The sequence below is a fragment of the Panulirus ornatus genome, chromosome 8 (genome assembly GCF_036320965.1).
Source record: "Panulirus ornatus isolate Po-2019 chromosome 8, ASM3632096v1, whole genome shotgun sequence".
In the NCBI taxonomy this organism is placed as follows: domain Eukaryota; kingdom Metazoa; phylum Arthropoda; class Malacostraca; order Decapoda; family Palinuridae; genus Panulirus; species Panulirus ornatus.
This window is the reverse complement of record NC_092231.1, coordinates 20,756,595-20,777,348: the sequence shown is the minus strand read 5'-3', so window position 1 is coordinate 20,777,348 and position 20,754 is coordinate 20,756,595. Positions and strand designations below refer to the sequence as shown.

The 20,754-nt window shown below is 40.2% G+C and overlaps 1 protein-coding gene across 1 annotated transcript in view; it reads right to left on the bottom strand.

Annotated features, from left to right (window-relative positions):
- Sec5 (secretory 5) overlaps positions 1–20,754 on the bottom strand; it is a 142,079-nt gene that overhangs the window by 83,338 nt on the left and 37,987 nt on the right. Inside the window, exons 6-9 of the mRNA XM_071664208.1 lie at positions 19,224–19,438; positions 15,606–15,721; positions 7,965–8,205; positions 2,079–2,234 (exon numbers count right to left, since the gene is read on the bottom strand). Of these exons, the coding sequence (XP_071520309.1) occupies positions 2,079–2,234; positions 7,965–8,205; positions 15,606–15,721; positions 19,224–19,438 (728 nt within the window). The remainder of the gene's footprint in view (positions 1–2,078; positions 2,235–7,964; positions 8,206–15,605; positions 15,722–19,223; positions 19,439–20,754) is intronic.

Sequence of the window (20,754 nt, the reverse complement as noted above, 5' to 3'; positions counted from 1 at the left end):
CTTTACTTTACCTAGATAAAGTTTACCACCTTCATCCAAAAAAGTCAGTTTTTCCATGCTGCCATTCATACTTTCTCAAACAATTCAACAGCAACTTCACCTCAGGCCTTTAGGATCACACTCACCAGTTTCTTCAATTTTTAGAAACATTAGTACTCATCTCACTTTTTTTGCAATGTCCTCCTCTTCCCCAAACTTATTCTGCATTCTCTTAACTTTTAATCATGTATCAATAGCCATGTCCTTTAGGCCATCCATCCACATCTGTTCTTTAAAGCACTCTTTACATCTCTTACAAACCTCATCCTTTATTGCAAGCAATATCTAAGTTTTGTGACTAATGATTTTCACACAGACCTCACTCCAGAACTACCTGTTATTTAACCTTCCATACTCATTCATTCTTTTCCCAAAATCCTCATGTGCTTTCTTTTTCTTAAAAGTAAGCAACTGTTTATCACTTATTTTCAAAGACTTTCTATCTAACATTCTTTACTCTCCAAGTACACTATTTGCCATGAGTCAGTTTTTCCTTCTGATCTGTCTTTTCTCCTCAACCAGCTTTTTTACATTCTGATTACACCATTATGTTCCTTGCTTTCTAAACCTATTCCTGTACTGCACTAAATCAATAGTGCTCTTGTCTACCCTCTCTTCACTGTAACTACATCATGTGTATTTTTTTTCATACACATTTGCCATCTCCCGCAGAAGTGAGGTAGCATTCAAGAACAGATGACTGAGTCTCAGAGGGAAAATGCCTCCCTTGGCCCCTTTCTCTGTTTCTTCTTTTGGAAATGTAAAACTGGATGGGAGGATTTCCAGCCCCCACTCATGCCCCTTCTGGTTGCCTTCTACAACATACAGGGAATACATGGGAAGTATTCTTTCTCCTCTATCCCCTGGGAAAACCATGTGTATCTATGAACATAAATTTCTATTCAGAACTCTCATATGGTGACTTTGTTTGGTAAAATGTGTCAAAGAAGAAAGTTGAGAGTAAATGTGAATAAGAGCAAGATTATTAGGTTCAGTAGAGATGAGGGACAAGTAATTGGGAGGTAAGTTTAAATGGAGGAAAACTGGGGGAAATGAAGTGTTTTAGATATCTGGGAGTGGACTTAGTAGCATAAGTGAGTCATAGGGAAGGGGAGGGAGTGAAGGTTCTGGGAGCGTTCAAGAATGTATGGAAGGCGAGAATGTTATCTTGGATGGCAAAAATGGGTATGTTTGAAGGAATAGTGGTTCCAACAATGTTATATGGTTGCAAGGTATGGGCTATAGATAGGGTTGTGCAGAGGAGGGTGGATGTGTTGGAAATGAAATGTTTTAGGACAATATGAGGTGTGAGGTGGTTTGATCGAGTAAGTAATGAAAAAGTGAGAGAGATGTGTGGTAATAAAAAGACTGTGGTTGAGAGAGCAGAAGAGAGTGTGTTGAAATGGTCTGGACACATGGAGAGAATGAGTGAGGAAAGATTGACAAAGAGGATAATCTATCAATTCTTTAATTTGCCTTCCACTCATCCATTCTTATAACTTGTTACAAATAGTTTCACTCTCCTTTTCAAATGCTCTTTCTAGTTTCCTCCAAAAAGAACCTTACTCTCCTTTTCTCTACTGCTACACAAAAGATGGATTACTTTAAGTCATTCTAAACATATTCCATTTGAGGTTTTCATTAGCATTTTTCAGCTTACATATGATCAAATATCTTCTCAAACCATTTACTCCTCATTGAAATCCTCACACCACCCTTCTATACCATCTAATACACCTTATCTTACACCCCTCACTAAATTCCTTTCCAAATCTCACTACCTCTTAAGTCTTCTACAAACCTAGAACAGCTAAATCACCCATTCTAAAAGGATCAATAGCTTTCATCCCTTCACATTCACCATTTACTCCTCTTACATTCCAATCATACATACAAACTTGCATCACTAGTCAAAAGCAGTTGCAAGCAAGATACTTTTACCCAAGGACATATGCACCTTTTGTGGGAATCTTCTTTAACAGCAAGAGTCCTGAGCTCAAATTTAAAATACACAATCCATCTTTTCATACCAAGCCTACCTTACATCTGGGATGTTTAAAGTGGTCCACTTGAGCTGTGGGAGGTAGAAGTTCACCACCAAAGTATGCTTGGCTAAGCTTCCACATATCTGGAAAGTTGGAAGACAAAACTTCGCATATCTCCTCCACCATCAAAACTCGAACAGGAGCTGTGGCCTGTGAAAAAAGTGTTACGAGTGTTACATGCTTCAACATAGATTTCTCATATCAAATGTGAGAAAACAAATGTATCTGGAAATAATTACAAAATACTCCAAACTAATGGTAATTACAGGAAGTACCTCTTTAATCCAACAACCTTGGGACCTGGCCATTGCTGGACCACAGAAAATGCCACAAAACAGAAAATGACCCCTAAGGGAACCTCCTGTGTAAATATATGCCAGATCCCTACTCTTGTAACCTCATTCCACATACATATTGCCGTGTTATCTATAGAAATTATTCCACTTCCTTGTTTTCCTCTGCACTTTCTTCATGATGATCTTGTTTCTTCCCACCTTACTGAAGAATCTCCAAGATTTCTTGATCAGTTGGATGATAAACAACAGGCTCATCATCATCAATATTCATCCATTCCTCTAGGTTTTCCTTTGTAATCTCTTTGGTTACTGCCAACAGTGCCACCCTGGTAGCAGATCCACAAACTAATGGAGGCAGATTCAAAATGTGCCAGACCAAGAGAGTTGCCGGAGCAGAAAATGCCGGATTAGAGAGGTACAATCCGTATATGCAAAACCTGAGAAAGTCTGCTAGCATGGCAGCATGCTTCTACAAAATATTTTTGGCTATCAAAGGAAATTTTTTGAAAAGGAAAAAACTTTACTTGTAACCCACATTTGAGCCAAATTGCTACAATTCCATCAGGCAGCTTATGAAACCACTTAAAAGCCTGCTATCTGTTAGATCAAAGGTTTACCTGCACAAACGGATAACAAATTTGCTACATTTATGGTCAAAATAGCTAAAGTGGCAATTAGCATCCACAAATACTAAACACAATCACAATGAAACAAAGATCCTCCCAATACTACTCATCTCAACATGGTTGGTACTCAATTCTTTGTGACAAAGCTAGAACTAGACTCCAACCAAACCACTCCATAACTAACTGCCAGCTCTAGAGCAAAAACAAAAAGCCTATCCCTGCCTCACATACAACTCTTTTCTTTCATACTTATTCGCTGTTTCCCACATTAGTGAGGTTGTGTTAGGAAGAGACAAAAAGGCTTCATCCATTGTCTAGCTATCATGTGTAATGCACTAAAACCACAGCCCCTATTGACAACTACATCCTACAGGCCTTTTCATGGTTAATCCAGGGTGCTTTAAATGCCCTGGTTCAGTCCAGTGGCAGCATGTCACCCTCTGTATACACAACATTCCAATTCCCTCTATTCCATGCATGCCTTTCACTCTCCTGCATACTCAGACAACATAAAAATCTAGTTCACTCAATTCTTCCATCTCCAATGTGGTTTCCCCCTTCTCTTTGTCCCCTCCACAACAGACAGATATATCCTCTTTATCATAAACATCAACTCACTGATTCTCTCCACATGTCCAAACCAATTCAAATTCAGCCCATCCTCTTCAGCTCTCTCAACCATACTCCTCTTATTTCTATTCCTTTCTCTTATCCTACCATTACTTACCTGAACTTTCCTCTAATCACCACATACTGTCCTCAAGCATCTCATTTTCAGCACATTCATCCTCTTGTATAAAAGTCGTTGGTCAATTTCACAGCCTGCAACCATTTTTTATTTTTTACATTGGAGGCTCCAGTCATGGACAAAAGTCCACATTAAAGCTGGGCTTTAATTAATATGTAAACAAGTTAAAGAAAGGAATAAAGAGACAAGGAAAAGTATTCATGAATACTGGAGAAAGTGAAAAACCTGCCTTTTAAAAAGTGCCAGATCATAGTTATTTGCAAAGACATGAGATGGTAGAAAGTTCTAAAGCTTCAAGGTGTAGGGAAAGAAACCATGTGAGAGTCACTTATAATGGCTTCACTTCTAAAACAAACTCTACAATGGAGTTCACAAAGGAGCATTTCTTGCTCCAACTCTCTTTAATCTTTTCGAAAACAATATCCCATTACCTAAGGCAAACCTCAAGAATTGATCAAAAAAAGGGGGTGACTGTGTTGTTGATTGGTAGATGGGGATGTTCAATGTGTGTGGGGATTGTGATGGGGTTCCTGAGGATTGGAGGAGTGCATGCGTAGTACCATTGTACGAGGGCAGGAGGAATAAGGGTGAGTGTTCAAACTGCAAAGGCATGAGTTTACTGAGTGTTCCTGGGAAATTGTATGGAATGGTGCTGATTGGGAGAATGAGGGCATGTACAGGGCATTAGACTGGGGAAGAGCGGTGTGGTTTCATAAGTGGAAGAGGATGTGTGAATCGGGTGTTAGCTTCGAAGAATGTGTGAGAAATACTTAGAAAAACAGATGGATGTGTGTGTGGCACTTGTGTATCTGGAGAAGGCATATGACAAGGTTGACAGAGATGCTTTGTGGAAGGTCTTACGAGTATATGGTGTGAGAGGTACGAAGCTAGAGGCAGTGAAAGGTTTTTGCCGCGGATGTGGAGCATGTGTACGAGAAGGAATAGAGGAGGGTGACTGATTCCCTGTGAATGTTGGTCTGTGAAAGGGGTGCATGATGTCCCCATGGCTGTGCCCATACATGCACATATACATACATAAATTTTTCTTTTTTCTTTCATACTATTTGCCATTTCTCGCATTAGCAAGATAGCATTAAGAATAGAGGACTGGGCCTTTGAGGGAATATCCTCACCTGGCCCTCTTCTCTGCACCTTCTTTTTGGGGGGGAAAAAAAAAGAGAGGGGAGGATTTCCAGCCCCCCGCTCCTTCCCCTTTTAGTCGCCTTCTACGACACACAGGGAATATGTGGGAAGTATTCTTTCTCCCCTATCCCCAGGGATAACATACATAAATATATCAACATATATATACATACATATACATACACAAACAAAGACATATGCATATATACAAATGTACATATTCATACTTGCTTTCCTCCATCCATTCCTAGCAGGAAACAGCATCGCTACCCCCTGCTTCAGCGAGGTAGTGCCAGGAAAACAGACAAAAAAGGCCACATTCATTCACACTCAGTCTCTAGCTGTCACGTGTGATCAACCGAAATCACAGCTCCCTATCCACATCCAGGCCCCACAGACCTTTCCATAGTTTACCCCAGATGTTTCATATGCCATTGTTCAGTCCACTGACAGAACGTTGACCCCAGTACACCACATCATTCAAATTCACTCTATTCCTTGCACGCATCTCACTCTCCTACATGTTCATGCCCTGATTGCTCAAAATCTTTTTCACTCCATCCTTCCACCTCCAATTTGGCCTACCACTTCTTCTTCCCTCCACTTCTGACACATATATCCTCTTTGTCAATCTTTCCTCCCTCATTCTCTCCATTATATCCTAACCATTTCAACACACCCTCTTCTGCTCTCTCTTACCCTTATATTACTTACTCGATCAAACAACCTCACACAAAATATTGTCTTCAAACATTTAATTTCCAACACATCCACCCTCCTCCATACAACCCTATCTACAGCCCATGCCTCACAACCATATAACATCATTGGAACTACTATTCCTTCATTTTTGCTTTCCAAGATAGTGTTCTCTCCTTCCACACATTCTTCATTGCTCCCAGAACCTTCGCCCCCTCCCCCACCCTGTGACTCACTTCCGCCTCCATGGTTCTATCCACTGCTAAGCCCACTCCCAGATACCTAAAACATTTCACTTCCTCCAATTTTTCTCCATTCAAACTTACATCCCAATTAACTTGTCCCTCAACCCTACTGAACCTAATAACCTTGCTCTGATTCACATTTACTCTCAGCTTTCTTCTTTCACACACTTTTCCAAACTCAGTCACCAACCTCTGCAGTTTCTCACATGAATAAGCCATTAGAGCTATATCATTGGCAAACAACAACTGACTCACCTCCCAGGCCCTCTCACCCACAACAGACTGCATACTCGCCCCTCTCTCTACAACTCTTGCATTTACCTCCCTAACTACCCCATTGAGGAACAAATTAAACAACCATGGGAACATCATACACCCCTGCTGCAGACTGACATTCACTGGGAACCAATCACTCTCCTCTTCTTATTCATACACATGCCTTACACTCTAGGTAAATCCTTTTCACTGCTTCTAACAACTTACCTCCTACACTATATACTCTTAAAACCTTCCAAAAAGCATCTCTATCAACCCTATCATACGCCTTCTCCAGATCCATATATGCTACATACAAATCCATTTGTGTTTCTAAGTATTTCTCACATACATTCTTCAAAGAAAACACCTGATCCACACATCCTCTACCATGGTGTGGGGCAGCTCCTTGGGGCAGCTTGAGGCTGAAAGTCACATGGAAGCAGGGAAAATCGTTTCCTTTATGGCAAGAAGATCTGTGCCGAATGTAGTTCCCCCATGGACGGAAAATATCCACACAGGTTTACTGCAGACCATCCTCAGTTCATCGCAGCTAGGCATCCCCAGTCAAGGTCATCTTGCCATGGTGATGCAAAGGGCAAGAAGAGAATGCACACATCTCTCAATATCCTCAACCTATGTAATTAGCCAACCAGATCCTCCTAGACACCAGCTTCAGCAGCCTATCTCATCAACTGTACATAAACAGACTGTCTGGAACATGCTACAGTAATTGTCTACTAACCAACTGTCCTTCCTGATAACATTCCAACTTGTCCATCCAATCCAAACAATCACCATAAAGACTTACATAAACTACAGGAAAGCAGACTATCCAGCTTTCACACGATGCACAGAAAAAAATGCTCCACCCCTAAAATATTTCATCTCACAATTCACTAATATCTACCAAACCAGTAAAAAAGCCCATATCACAAGAACATAGATAAATCATAATCCAAATTATTTTTCCACAGGTTACACACCTAATAAAGCAAGGAAAACCAGCTCAGACAGAACCACTTAAGATCAACAGAAATCATAGAATAAATCCAGTTTTTACATAACACCATCACTAACCTATTCACTGAAAGACAAAATGAAACTGGTAATCCTTCTTCAATACAATGAACCACACAACCCACAGAAAGCAACTCTTGCACTTCCTAAAGAAAAGCAACACTGCACCAATCCATCCCTTACCTGATAAGTTCTCCTGACCCATTCCAAAGAAATCCCTTCCCCAAATGAACATAAAATCATACTCATGGGACAATGCTAAAAACATCAGCTATATCCCAACCAAATCCCTAGACAAGATAATCATGAAACATCTATCCAAAATCCATTCAGACACAACTGCCCACCCACTCACACATCACTCTTACTGACACAATCAATGCAATTATATTCTTAAAATATTCCCCTGCCACAGACCCTAACAATCATGAAATTCAATTCATTTTGCTACTTACTCATCATTATTCACTAAAAAAATCTATTTCTGATTTACTTTCTTACAGGTATCAGCTGTTGGGAATTTTAAAAAAGAATATCTATGTTGTGTGTTATCACAATCTATGACACAGTGAAATGCAAGGGAGATAGAAAGATACACAGACAGGTAAATATAGGGATAGATATGTAAACAGAAAGATAGATAAATAGACAGACAGACATGAAGACATAGATATACTGATTGACAGATAGATACAAAAAGACAGGCTGAAAGAGGGGAGACAAAAAGATACACAAATAGACAGACAGAAAGATATAGTTTGATAGATGGGTAAAGAACAAACTGACCCATATGTATGACCCCATCACACTTTTTCTTCTCTCAAAATTTCTGTTAACAAAAGACGTACCTGCCACTCTCCAACTGATGACATCATAATCTTATTATACTTTGCAGCTGGCGTAAAATGTCTTGCACCACCTGTTCCTCCAGTACTCATCTTTCCTCCTCCAGAGCCTAGGTCATGGTCAGCCATTTCACGGTTCAGATGAGAATCACGGACAGATATGAGAAGATGAAGTATATATTCATGCTGAGCAGACAAGCACTGCCATGCTGGGTCACCAGGTGTTTCTAAGTGATGAAGATTTCTGTAAATGCCAAAAGGTAACATAAGTTATATGGGAAATAGTTATTAAAATCAGAATTCTAAAAACACCATCTAAAATACTAGTTTAAAATTAAGAAGAGTCAAGGAGAGAGAATGCATTCTCTCTTCTTTTCTGAAAACCCATGCAAATTTTCACCTTCGCCTCCATAAGAAAATGATCAGACATCCCTCCAGTCACACCTCTAAGCACATCAGCATCCAAAAGTCTCTCTTTCACGTGCCTATCAATTAACATGTAATCCAATAACGCTCTCTGGCCATCTCTCCTACTTACATACATATGTATATCTCTCTTTTTAAACCAGGTATTCCCAATCACCAGTCCTTTTTCAGCACACAAATCTACAAGCTCTTCACCATTTCCATTTACAACACTCAACACCCCATGTACACCAATTATTCCCTTAACTGCCACATTACTCACTTTTGCATTCAAATCATCCATCACTATAACCCGGTCTCATGCATCAAAACTACTAACACACTCACTCAACTGCTCCCAAAACACTTGCCTCTAATGATCTTTCTTCTCATGCCCAGGTGCATATCCACCAAAAATCACACATCTCTCTCCATCCACTTTCAGTTGTACCCATATCAATCTAGAGTTTACTTTATAACACTCTATCACATACTCCCACCACTCCTGTTTCAGGAGTAGTGCTACTCCTTCCCTTGCTCTTGACCTCTTACCAACCCCTGATTTTACTCCCAAAACATTCCCAAACCACTCTTCCCCTTTATCCTTGAGCTACGTTTCACTCTGAGCCAAAACATCCAGGTTCCTTTTCTCAAACATACCACCTATCTCTCCTTTTTTCTCATCTTGGTAACATCCACACACATTTAGACACCCCAATCTGAGCCTTCGAGGAGGATGAGGACTCCCCGCATGACTCCTTCTGTTTCCCCTTTTAGAAAGTTAAAATACAAGGAGGGGAGGGTCTCTAACCCCCCGCTCTTGTCCCCTTTAGTCGCCTTCTATGACACATGAGGAATGTGTGGGAAGTATTCTTTCTCCCCTATCCCCAGGGATGTATATATATTTATATTTATTTATTTATTTTGCTTTGTCCCTGTCTCCTGCGTTAGAAGCAGTGAAAAGTTTTTACCAAGGATGTAAGGCATGTGTACGTGTAGGAAGAGAGGAAAGTGATTGGTTCTCAGTGAATGTAGGTTTGCGGCAGGGGTGTGTGATGTCTCCATGGTTGTTTAATTTGTTTATGGATGGGGTTGTTAGGGAAGTGAATACAAGAGTTTTGGAAAGAGGGGCAAGTATGCAGTCTGTTGTGGATGAGAGAGCTTGGGAAGTAAGTCAGCTGTTGTTCGCTGATGATACAGCGCTGGTGGCTGATTCATGTGAGAAACTGCAGAAGCTGGTGACAGAGTTTGGTAAAGTGTGTGAAAGAAGAAAGTTGAGAGTAAATGTGAATAAGAGCAAGGTTATTAGGTACAGTAGGGTTGAGGGACTAGTCAATTGGGAGGTAAGTTTGAATGGAGAAAAACTGGAGGAAGTGAAGTGTTTTAGATATCTGGGAGTGGATTTGGCAGCGGATGGAACCATGGAAGCGGAGTACAGAATGGAAAAAGGTGAGAACAATGGAAGTAAGGGGAGTGGGGGGAGGAATGGGATGTCTTTAGGGAATCAGTGATGGATTGGGCAAAAGATGCTTGTGGCATGAGAAGAGTGGGAGGTGGGTTGATTAGAAAGGGTAGTGAGTGGTGGGATGAAGAAGTAAGATTTTTAGTGAAAGAGAAGAGAGAGGCATTTGGACGATTTTTGCAGGGAAAAAATGCAACTGAGTGGGAGATGTATAAAAGAAAGAGACAGGAGGTCAAGAGAAAGGTGCAAGAGGTGAAAAAGAGGGCAAATGAAAGTTGGGGTGAGAGAGTATCATTAAATTTTAGGGAGAATAAAAAGATGTTCTGGAAGGAGGTAAATAAAGTGCATAAGACAAGGGAGCAAATGGGAACTTCAGTGAAGGGCACAAATGGGGAGGTGATAACAAGTAGTGGTGATGTGAGAAGGAGATGGAGTGAGTATTTTGAAGGTTTGTTGAATGTGTTTGATGATAGAGTGGCAGATATAGGGTGTTTTGGTCGAGGTGGTGTGCAAAGTGAGAGGGTTAGGGAAAATGATTTGGTAAACAGAGAAGAGGTAGTAAAAGCTTTGCGGAAGATGAAAGCCGGCAAGGCAGCAGGTTTGGATGGTATTGCAGTGAAATTTATTAAAAAAGGGGGTGACTGTATTATTGACTGGTTGGCAAGGTTATTTAATGTATGTATGACTCATGGTGAGGTGCCTGAGGATTGGCAGAATGCGTGCATAGTGCCATTGTACAAAGGCAAAGGGGATAAGAGTGAGTGCTCAAATTTCAGAGGTATAAGTTTGTTGAGTATTCCTGGGAAATTATATGGGAGGGTATTGATTGAGAGGGTGAAGGCATGTACAGAGCATCAGATTGGGGAAGAGCAGTGTGGTTTCAGAAGTAGTAGAGGATGTGTGGATCAGGTGTTTGCTTTGAAGAATGTATGTGAGAAATACTTAGAAAAGCAAATGGATTTGTATGTAGCATTTATGGATCTGGAGAAGGCATATGATAGAGTTGATAGAGATGCTCTGTGGAAGGTATTAAGAATATATGGTGTGGGAGGCAAGTTGTTAGAAGCAGTGAAAAGTTTTTATCGAGGATGTAAGGCATGTGTACGTGTAGGAAGAGAGGAAAGTGATTGGTTCTCAGTGAATGTAGGTTTGCGGCAGGGGTGTGTGATGTCTCCATGGTTGTTTAATTTGTTTATGGATGGGGTTGTTAGGGAGGTGAATGCAAGAGTTTTGGAAAGAGGGGCAAGTATGAAGTCTGTTGGGGATGAGAGAGCTTGGGAAGTGAGTCAGTTATTGTTCGCTGATGATACAGCGCTGGTGGCTGATTCATGTGAGAAACTGCAGAAGCTGGTGACTGAGTTTGGTAAAGTGTGAGAAAGAAGAAAGTTAAGAGTAAATGTGAATAAGAGCAAGGTTATTAGGTACAGTAGGGTTGAGGGTCAAGTCCATTGGGAGGTGAGTTTGAATGGAGAAAAACTGGAGGAAGTGAAGTGTTTTAGATATCTGGGAGTGGATCTGGCAGCGGATGGAACCATGGAAGCGGAAGTGGATCATAGGGTGGGTGAGGGGGCGAAAATTCTGAGAGCCTTGAAGAATGTGTGGAAGTCGAGAACATTATCTCGGAAAGCAAAAATGGGTATGTTTGAAGGAATAGTGGTTCCAACAATGTTGTATGGTTGCGAGGCGTTGGCTATGGATAGAGTTGTGCGCAGGAGGATGGATGTGCTGGAAATGAGATGTTTGAGGACAATGTGTGGTGTGAGGTGGTTTGATCGAGTAAGTAACGTAGGGGTAAGAGAGATGTGTGGAAATAAAAAGAGCGTGGTTGAGAGAGCAGAAGAGGGTGTTTTGAAATGGTTTGGGCACATGGAGAGAATGAGTGAGGAAAGATTGACCAAGAGGATATATGTGTCGGAGGTGGAGGGAACGAGGAGAAGAGGGAGACCAAATTGGAGGTGGAAAGATGGAGTGAAAAAGATTTTGTGTGATCGGGGCCTGAACATGCAGGAGGGTGAAAGGAGGGCAAGGAATAGAGTGAATTGGAGCGATGTGGTATACCGGGGTTGACGTGCTGTCAGTGGATTGAATCGGGGCATGTGATGCGTCTGGGGTAAACCATGGAAAGCTGTGTAGGTATGTATATTTGCGTGTGTGGACGTATGTATATACATGTGTATGGGGGTGGGTTGGGCCATTTCTTTCGTCTGTTTCCTTGCGCTACCTCGCAAACGCGGGAGACAGCGACAAAGCAAAAAAAAAAAAAAAAAAAATTATATATATATATATATATATATATATATATATATATATATATATATATATATATATATATATATATATATTATCTATTTATTTTGCTTTGTCGCTGTCTCCCGCGTTTGCGAGGTAGCGCAAGGAAACAGATGAAAGAATGGCCCAACCCTCCCACATACACATGTATATACATACACATCCACACACGCAAATATACATACCTATACATCTCAACGTATACATATATATACACACACAGACATATACATATATACACATGTACATATTTCATTCTGTCTGCCTTTATTGATTCCCATCGCCACCTCGCCACACGAAATAACAACCCCCTCCCCCCTCATGTGCGCGAGGTAGCGCTAGGAAAAGACAATAAATGCCACATTCATTCACACTCAGTCTCTAGCTGTCATGTAATAATGCACCGAAACCACAGCTCCCTTTCCACATCCAGGCCCCACAGAATTTTCCATGGTTTACCCCAGACACTTCACATGCCCTGGTTCAATCCACTGACAGCACATAGACCCTGATATACCACATCGTTCCAATTCACTCTATTCCTTGCACGCCTTTCACCCTCCTGCACGTTTAGGCCCCGATCACTCAAAATCTTTTTCACTCAATCTTTCCACCTCCAATTTGGTCTCCCACTTCTCCTCGTTCCCTCTACCTCTGACATATATCCTCTTTGTCAATCTTTCCTCACTCATTCTCTCCATGTGACCAAACCATTTCAAAACACCCTCTCCTGCTCTCTCAACCACACTCTTTTTATTACCACACATCTCTCTTACCCTTTCATTACTTACTTGATCAAACCACCTCACACCACATTTTGTCCTCACACATTTCATTTACAACACATCTACCTTCCTCCACACAACCCTATCTAAAGCCCATGCCTTGCAACCATATAACATTATTGGAACCACAATTCCTTCAAACATACCCATTTCTGCTCTCCGAAATATCCTTCTCACCTCCCACACATTCTTCAACGCTCCCAGAACCTTTGCCCCCTCCCCCACCCTGTGACTTACTTTCACTTCCATGGTTCCATCCACTGCTAAATCCACCGCCAGATATCTAAAACACTTCACTTCCTCAAGTTTTTCTCCATTCAAACTTACCTCCCCATATCAATAGGCCATGATGACATCACATAGCCCTGCCTCACATGTACATGTATCCCAGGGCTTTCACTCAGCTCTCTATCCACTCTTACACATGAAATTGCTCCACTATAGAAGTCTTTTACACCATCCAACAGTTGTCCTCCTATACAATATATCCTAAACACATCCCACAAAGCATTCTACTCGATTCTCCAGATCCATAATAGCTGCATACAGCTTCTTACCTTTCACTTAATACTTTTCCATGGTCATCTTTATTGCAAAAATCTGATCCACACATCCCCACCTTTCCTAAAACTCTCTTGCTCTTCACTTATTCTGCATTCTGTCACTTCCATCAATCTGTCAATTAATATTCTTGCATACACTTTTCCTGTTATACTTACCAGACTTATTCCCATATAATTGCTACATATGTCCTTAGCACCTTTTCCTTTGAATAAAGGAACAATAATGGCTTTCACCCAATCCTCAGGCACAACCTTCTGTTTTCATGCTAAATTACATATAAGATGCATCCACTCTATCACACTTTCCCTCCATACTTCAGCATTTCAGTCATAATCCATCCACTCTAGGCACCTGTCCTACCTTCAGCCTCATTATTGCCCTTCTCACCTCCCTTTTTGCTATAGACCCCTGCACTTGCATCCTCTTTGTTCCCTCCATACCCATGCATGTAACACATGCTGCTTTCCCTTCTCCCACATTCATCAGTTCTTCAAAATATTCTTTCCTTTTATTTCCTCCTTTTGATTTCAGCAATTTCCCTTCCTTACATCTCACATCACCATTTCCACTCGTACAGCCACTTCCTTCCAATACAGTTTCTTATCATTCCGAAACTTTTCACTTAACTTTCTTCCAAAATCTTCATCAGCTTCTTAACATTCTGCTTACATATTTTGTATACTGCCCTCCTCCTTTGATGAACTTCCACTCCTATTATCATTTACTCATTATACTTGATTGCTATTTCCCACATCAGTGAGGTGGCGCCAGGAAACAGACAAAGAATGACTCATTCATTCATATACACATATATATACATAAATGCCCATACACGTACATATACATACACATGCATATACATAAATATACATACACATACATATACATATATACACATGTACATATTCATACTTGCTTGCCTTTAATCAATTCTCGGTGCCATCCCGCCCCACAGGAAACAGCAGCACTGCCCCCACTTCAGCGAGGTAGTGTGAGGAAAACAGACAAAAAAAGGCCACACTTGTTCACACTCAGTCTCCAGCTGTCATGTGTAATGCAGTGAGACCAAAGCTCCCTATCCACATCCAGGCCCCACAGACCTTTCCATGGTTTACTCCAGATGTTTCACATGGTACACTCCTATTAAGCAATCTACCATATGCCTTTTTTTTCTCATCCACAGCATTTCTAATCTCTTCTGTCCATCCTGCATTGCCCTTTTTATTTCTGTATCTCACTACCTTGTATCCAGAAATCAGAGATCACATCCAAACTCTACACAACACCATCATCAATGCAATCACTGAGAGAAAAACTGAACAGTGGCACTTCTTCCTCAACACAATGAATCACAAGATCCACAGCAATCAAGTCTAGCACTTGTCAAACAAGATCCACAATTACCATATAAATCATGACACTATTGAAAAATCAGTCACAAACCAACTTCACATCAAAACAAAAGTCATGAAAAACCTACACAAAGTTCATCCAGAGGCAACTGGCCACAAATCCTTCATTACCACTGACACAAAAAATGCAATCAAAATCTTAAAAGAACTCTGCAGCTTCAGGCCCTGACATAATATCAAACTTTCACATAAAACACTTTGGCCCATTTGTAATTGATGCACTTACAAGTATCTTCATCACATTTGGCTACACAACAAAATCCCTAATGTCGGGAAACCTGCAAACATAAAACTAATCCTAAAACTCTCTAAACCATCCAACTCCGCTCCTCATACCACTCCATATCACTGATGTCTTCAGTCCCATATTCTGTGAAAAATGAAGCACAACAGAATCAAACAAATATCCCACTCTTATCCACCCAACATGATCTTTAAACCCAACCACCCTAAAACCACACTACACACTGACCTCACACAACATACTGGTATTACTGAAAAAACAAAACAAAAAACATGCAAGACTCTTCTGAATACCTTAAGTTTTTGCTGAAAGATCTTCATCAGTATGAGGTACCAATAATTTCCCTATAATACATAGTTGCTGGTATAAATTTCCTGATTAGCTGCTGCTGCTGCTGCATAAACTAACAAGTTCTGAATGTGGGAAATAAAATGTGGCAAGAGCAATCAATCAATTCTTTCCTTAATTACATCCATGTCATACCTTATTATTTTCTTTTGATGTTCAAGAGAAGAAGGCATTTGGGTTAGCTGTTCTCCAAGCACATTTCGCAGGTCATCAATACGCTTCTCCACTTCACTGTAGAATCGACGAAAAAGCTATACAAAGCAAAGATGACAGTAAATGAAATCAGAGGGAAGTAATGATTTGTGTAAAACATTTAAATATTTATCTATGCCCATTTTGCAACTGGAAAGACCCTGAAAAGTTACCTCACAATTATATGAAAACTGTATGCTCTGAAGAATTATACTCGATGGATCATGACTCACATGGAAATTACAAAAAAATTCATGCTACAAGATCTTAATTAAGAAAGAGTTAATTCTCTTGTTAAACATATCATCTTCCATAATATTCATGCAAAAAGCACTGAGATCACATGAAAAAAATGACTGCTTAGGAATAATGCATCTGGCCCACTTATTACAATTCCAAAAAAATTATATCTATCTGCTTTGCAACATATACAATTATCAAAGTAAATCTGAAAGTGAAGTAACCAAAACATTAAAAGGGTAGGGAATAAGTAGTGCATGATCATAAAATTAAAAAATCAATAGTAATATCACTATTCTCAATATCACTGATTTTTCCTTTCTTTTCTTATCCAATGAATCTATCTCTGCTTCTCTTTAGCATCACATTTGTGATTTCATTCTTTTTCAAATCATGAAAATTTTGAAAAATCTTTCAGGTATATCCATTCTCAAAGGTATAATCTTGCACATCTTTTCATTTCTTTTCATTACAGCACTTTCAATTCCCACCTATAATCTAAAAGGTATCATATAAGTCCCTACAAAAACAAAAATACTTATAGATTAGATAAATAAAGTTTGAAGATTTCCAGTCCAGACTTCCAAAGTCTGTCTATCTATCCATCTGTATCTCTGATGCCTGTTCCAATTGGAACTCCCTCAAAGGGGTGGCCAAGGCAACAGAGTCTCCACAACCAGTGAATTCCAGGTCCACTTCTTAGCCTTTAGTGCCTCATCTTTAACAGGCCACTGACAGAGGGCAAACGCTAACATTGTATTTGTAGAGGCTCCTACCTAGTGACTGAGTTTGAAAGATAGTGTGAAAGGAAGAACAAAGAAGGTTATTAGCAGGAAAGAGGGACAGGTTACATAGGGTGTGAATCTGAGTGGAGAAAATTTGAAGAAGATGAAATGTATCAGATACCTGGGCGTGGACATGGGAGCAAATGGAACCATGGAAGTGGAAGTGAGTTACAGGGAAGTTGAAGTGAGTTACACGGTGAGTGAGGGGGCAAAGGTTTTGGAAGCAATCAAGGGTGAAATTGGAGGGTGAAAGTGGGCTTTTGATGGTATAGTAGTCTCAACCATGTTGTATGGATGCGAGGCATGGGTTATAGATGAGGATGTGCAGAGGACAGTGGATGTGTTGGAAAAAAATGTTTGAGGACAACATGTGGTGTAAGGTGGTTTGATTAAACAAGTTATAAAAGGGTAAGAGGGAGGTGTGGTATTAAAAATAGGAGGTTGAGAGCTGAAGAGGGTGTGCTGAAATGTTTTTGACATATGGAGAGAATATATGAGAAGAAGTTGAGAAAGAGAATAGAAGTGGAGGGAACAAGGAGAAAGGGAGATCAAACTGGAAATGGGAGGATGGAGTGAATAAGATTTTGAGTGATCAGGTCTTCAACATGCAGGAGGGTGAAAGGCATGCATAGGACATAGTGAAATGGAATAGTGTGGTACACAGAGGGCAACATGCTTCTCACTGGACTGAATCAGAGCATGTGAAGTGGCTGGAGGAAACCAAGGAAAGGCCTGAGAGGTCTGGTTGTGTATAGGGGCTGTGGTTTGACATACTGCACATGACAGGTAGAGTGGACGTGAGTGAATGTGGCCTTTCTTTGTCAGTTCCTAGTGCTACCTAGATAACACAGGAAATAGCAATCACGTATGAAAAAAAGGAGATTCCATGTTATAGTCCTAAATGTACTGATCTAAAGAGGGAGCATGTTAAATTTAACATAAAGCAAAAAGTGTAAATCTAAAGAAATTAGATACAGGCAAGTGGGTATGTAAACTGATGGAATGTATCTTATGCAATCACCCTGTCGCTGTTCCTCTAGTTTGACTTCAAGGCAGTATTGCTCTATACATCAGCAAATGATGCCACAGTTTGGGGCGTGAGCATTCATATATCAAAATCAGAATGATTAAAGTCTCCTATGAAAATGATGATGTACAACAGAAAATACAAGAAGTTAATATTATCGCATTAAAAGGGGTGGGAGTAGAGGGCTGGAAGCCCTCCCTTCTTGTATATGAAACAGAAGGATCCCAAGCAAGCAAAGAATGTAGATCCTCCTTGAAAGCCCACCAGGCTGGGTTGTCAGAATGAGTGTGGAAGTTATCAAAATGAGAGGAAAGGAGTGATGGATAGTATGTTTGAGGAGAAGAATCTAGAGAGAAACAATGCTCAAGGTTAAGGGGGAAGACTGGTTTGCAAATTTCTTTGGGGTAAAGTTAGGGGATAGCATGAAAGTGAAAGAAAGTAAGGAAGTTAACTCCAGATTCATTTGGGAGAACATGAAAGTGGACTATATGATATGTGTGACTATTAGCACTTATGTAACTGGCCACTTAAAGATTAATGAAGAAAGGCAAATTTTTGGGGAATAGTTGAGTGAGGGTGTCATCAGTTTTGACGCAAAACATAAAGTAAAAAATATAGATGATTTAAATGTAAAAGTGGCAGATAAAGGTATAACTGGGGGGAATGGGGTATTCAGTACAGTAAAAAGAAATGGTGAATAGCTTATAGAGTTGTGTGCTGAAAAAGGACAGATGATTGGGAATACCTGGTTGAAAAAGGACATACATAAGTATGTATGGGTGAGTAAGATAGGTGGTCAGCAGGTATTACTGGATTACAAACTAACTGATGAATGTGCAAGTGAAGGACTCATGGACATGAATGTGGTGAGAGGGGTAAATATTTGTTATGAATATTTGCACTGGTGATGAAGAAAGGATATGCAGAGATGGTGGCAGCTTCTAAAAAGTGTGTGAGGCATCTCTCTCTCTCTCTCTCTCTCTCTCACTGAAGCAAAGGCTTTCACAATGATGCAGCATACTGCAGTTCTGTACAAGTAAGTCTAAACAAAATGGGGGTGGGGGATGAGCCCCCCTGGTTTTTAAAGTGGGGGGAATTTTTAGTCTGGAATGCAACTCCCCTTACTTCACAGGATTTAATGTCTCAAACAATATCATTCTACTAGTAAAGCCAAGAAAATACCCTGTTTTTCTGAAAGGACCCCCTATACAGTGTATACATACAGTAACAAAAAGAAAGCAATCATACACTCACTTTCCATAATCACTTCCTAATGATTGCAACTACAATAATAGACAACAGTGTGTGTATTCGAAAAAGCGACTATTCTCTCTTAAGGAATGACTTTGATCTGAATGATTTTGAGGGTACCATATACTTTGCTTAATTTGGACCTAAAAACTAGATCTGTAAAACTAAATGAATACAATATTCATCAGAAACTAGTTAGTAACCATCAATTTTTTCTCTGAATACTTAATTCACAAAACAGCAACAATATTCACTTACTGGAACTTGTGTGTCACCAAACAGACTCTTGGCTCGAGCATAATCATTAATTACCACATCATAATCCCCTTTCTGTATATGACGTTCTATATTTACAGGTAGGTAGAGTAAGAAGCGGAATCGGTGAAGTACATTCAGGGCATTCCTTGTCCCATCTGCTCGATCTTTCCGCTGAAGTACATCTTCAAAGAGCTTGTCTGCTTCTTCTTTGCATTCTGTGGAAAAAGTTAAGGACTGTAAACTAAAGAATAAAGTGTGCAGAAGCTTTAGAATAAGAGGAAATTATATGGCTGGGAAGATGGTTGGAAATGAGAGTCATCCTAGAAAAGAAGCTTGTAAGAAGAAACATCTGGGAAGAATGAGTACAGAATGGCAAAAGGAGTGAGTAAATGAAGCTCGAGGAACGTGTGAGGAATAGGTGATGTTCAGGAAAGCATGCGCAAGATAAGTGTGAGACACATGGAAGGTGGAGAGGTAAAAAAGTGTAATGAGTGGTGGGATGAGGAAGTTATGGTGCTCGTGAAAGAGAAAAGAGAAGTATATTGCCAAAATTTGCAGGGAACGAGTGCAAGAAGGTGGGGGATTGAAGCCCCTCACTTTCTCCATTCTAATGATCTAGAGAAAATTATATCCTACCCAACCCATACACCTGACTGCTGTGACCACTCTCCCAATATTCTGGATCTGTTTTTCACCTCTAATCCTTCATGCTATAGCTACATAATCTCATTTCCAACTGCTTTATCTGGCCATACTTTCATAAATCTATCGATTTTAATGGCATATCCCCTTCCAGCAGCTTTCCCTAAACGTAAATATTGGTACCTCAATAAAGCTGATCGCAATAGACTTTCCTTGGGTAAATTACTGTTTTACATGGTGATGCTTTTGTCTTCTTCAGACTCACAGAAGAGGTTATTGCTGTGGAAATGGAAGTATTTATCCCCTCCCCCTCCATGAAAACCTTTTCTTCCAAGCCATGGTTCAACCATTCCTGTTCTATTCCTGTTCTGAGGCCATTCAGGCAAAGGATCAGGCATATCAGGCTTTGAAAAACTCTCTTACCTATGACTACCTTTCACCGTTTATCACTGTCCATAATCATTGTAAATATGTTATCCATGAGGCAAAGCTTTCCTCTATTCATAAGAAATGTGATAACTTCTCTTCATCCAATGATAGGTCTTTCTGGTCTTCAGCTGAGGGCATCGCTCACAACTCCTGTCACCTTACCTTTCCTTCACTTTTCTGTTCTGATGGTACAATAGCTGTCTCTACCATAAAACAACCAATTCTCTTTAGTTCTTGTTTCTCCTCTAACTATAACTTGGGTGACTCCAACTTTCCTTCATTATATGATGCTCCTTTTACTAATACTAAGCCCCTCCCCTTAATCTCTTTTTGAACTATCCAAAAAGCACTTCTTTCCCTGGATATAAACAATGATTATGGACCCAATGGTATCCATCCCTGTGTACTGAAAGAGTGTGCCTCTGAACTTGAACCTCTGCTTGCTTGTCTGTCCCATTTC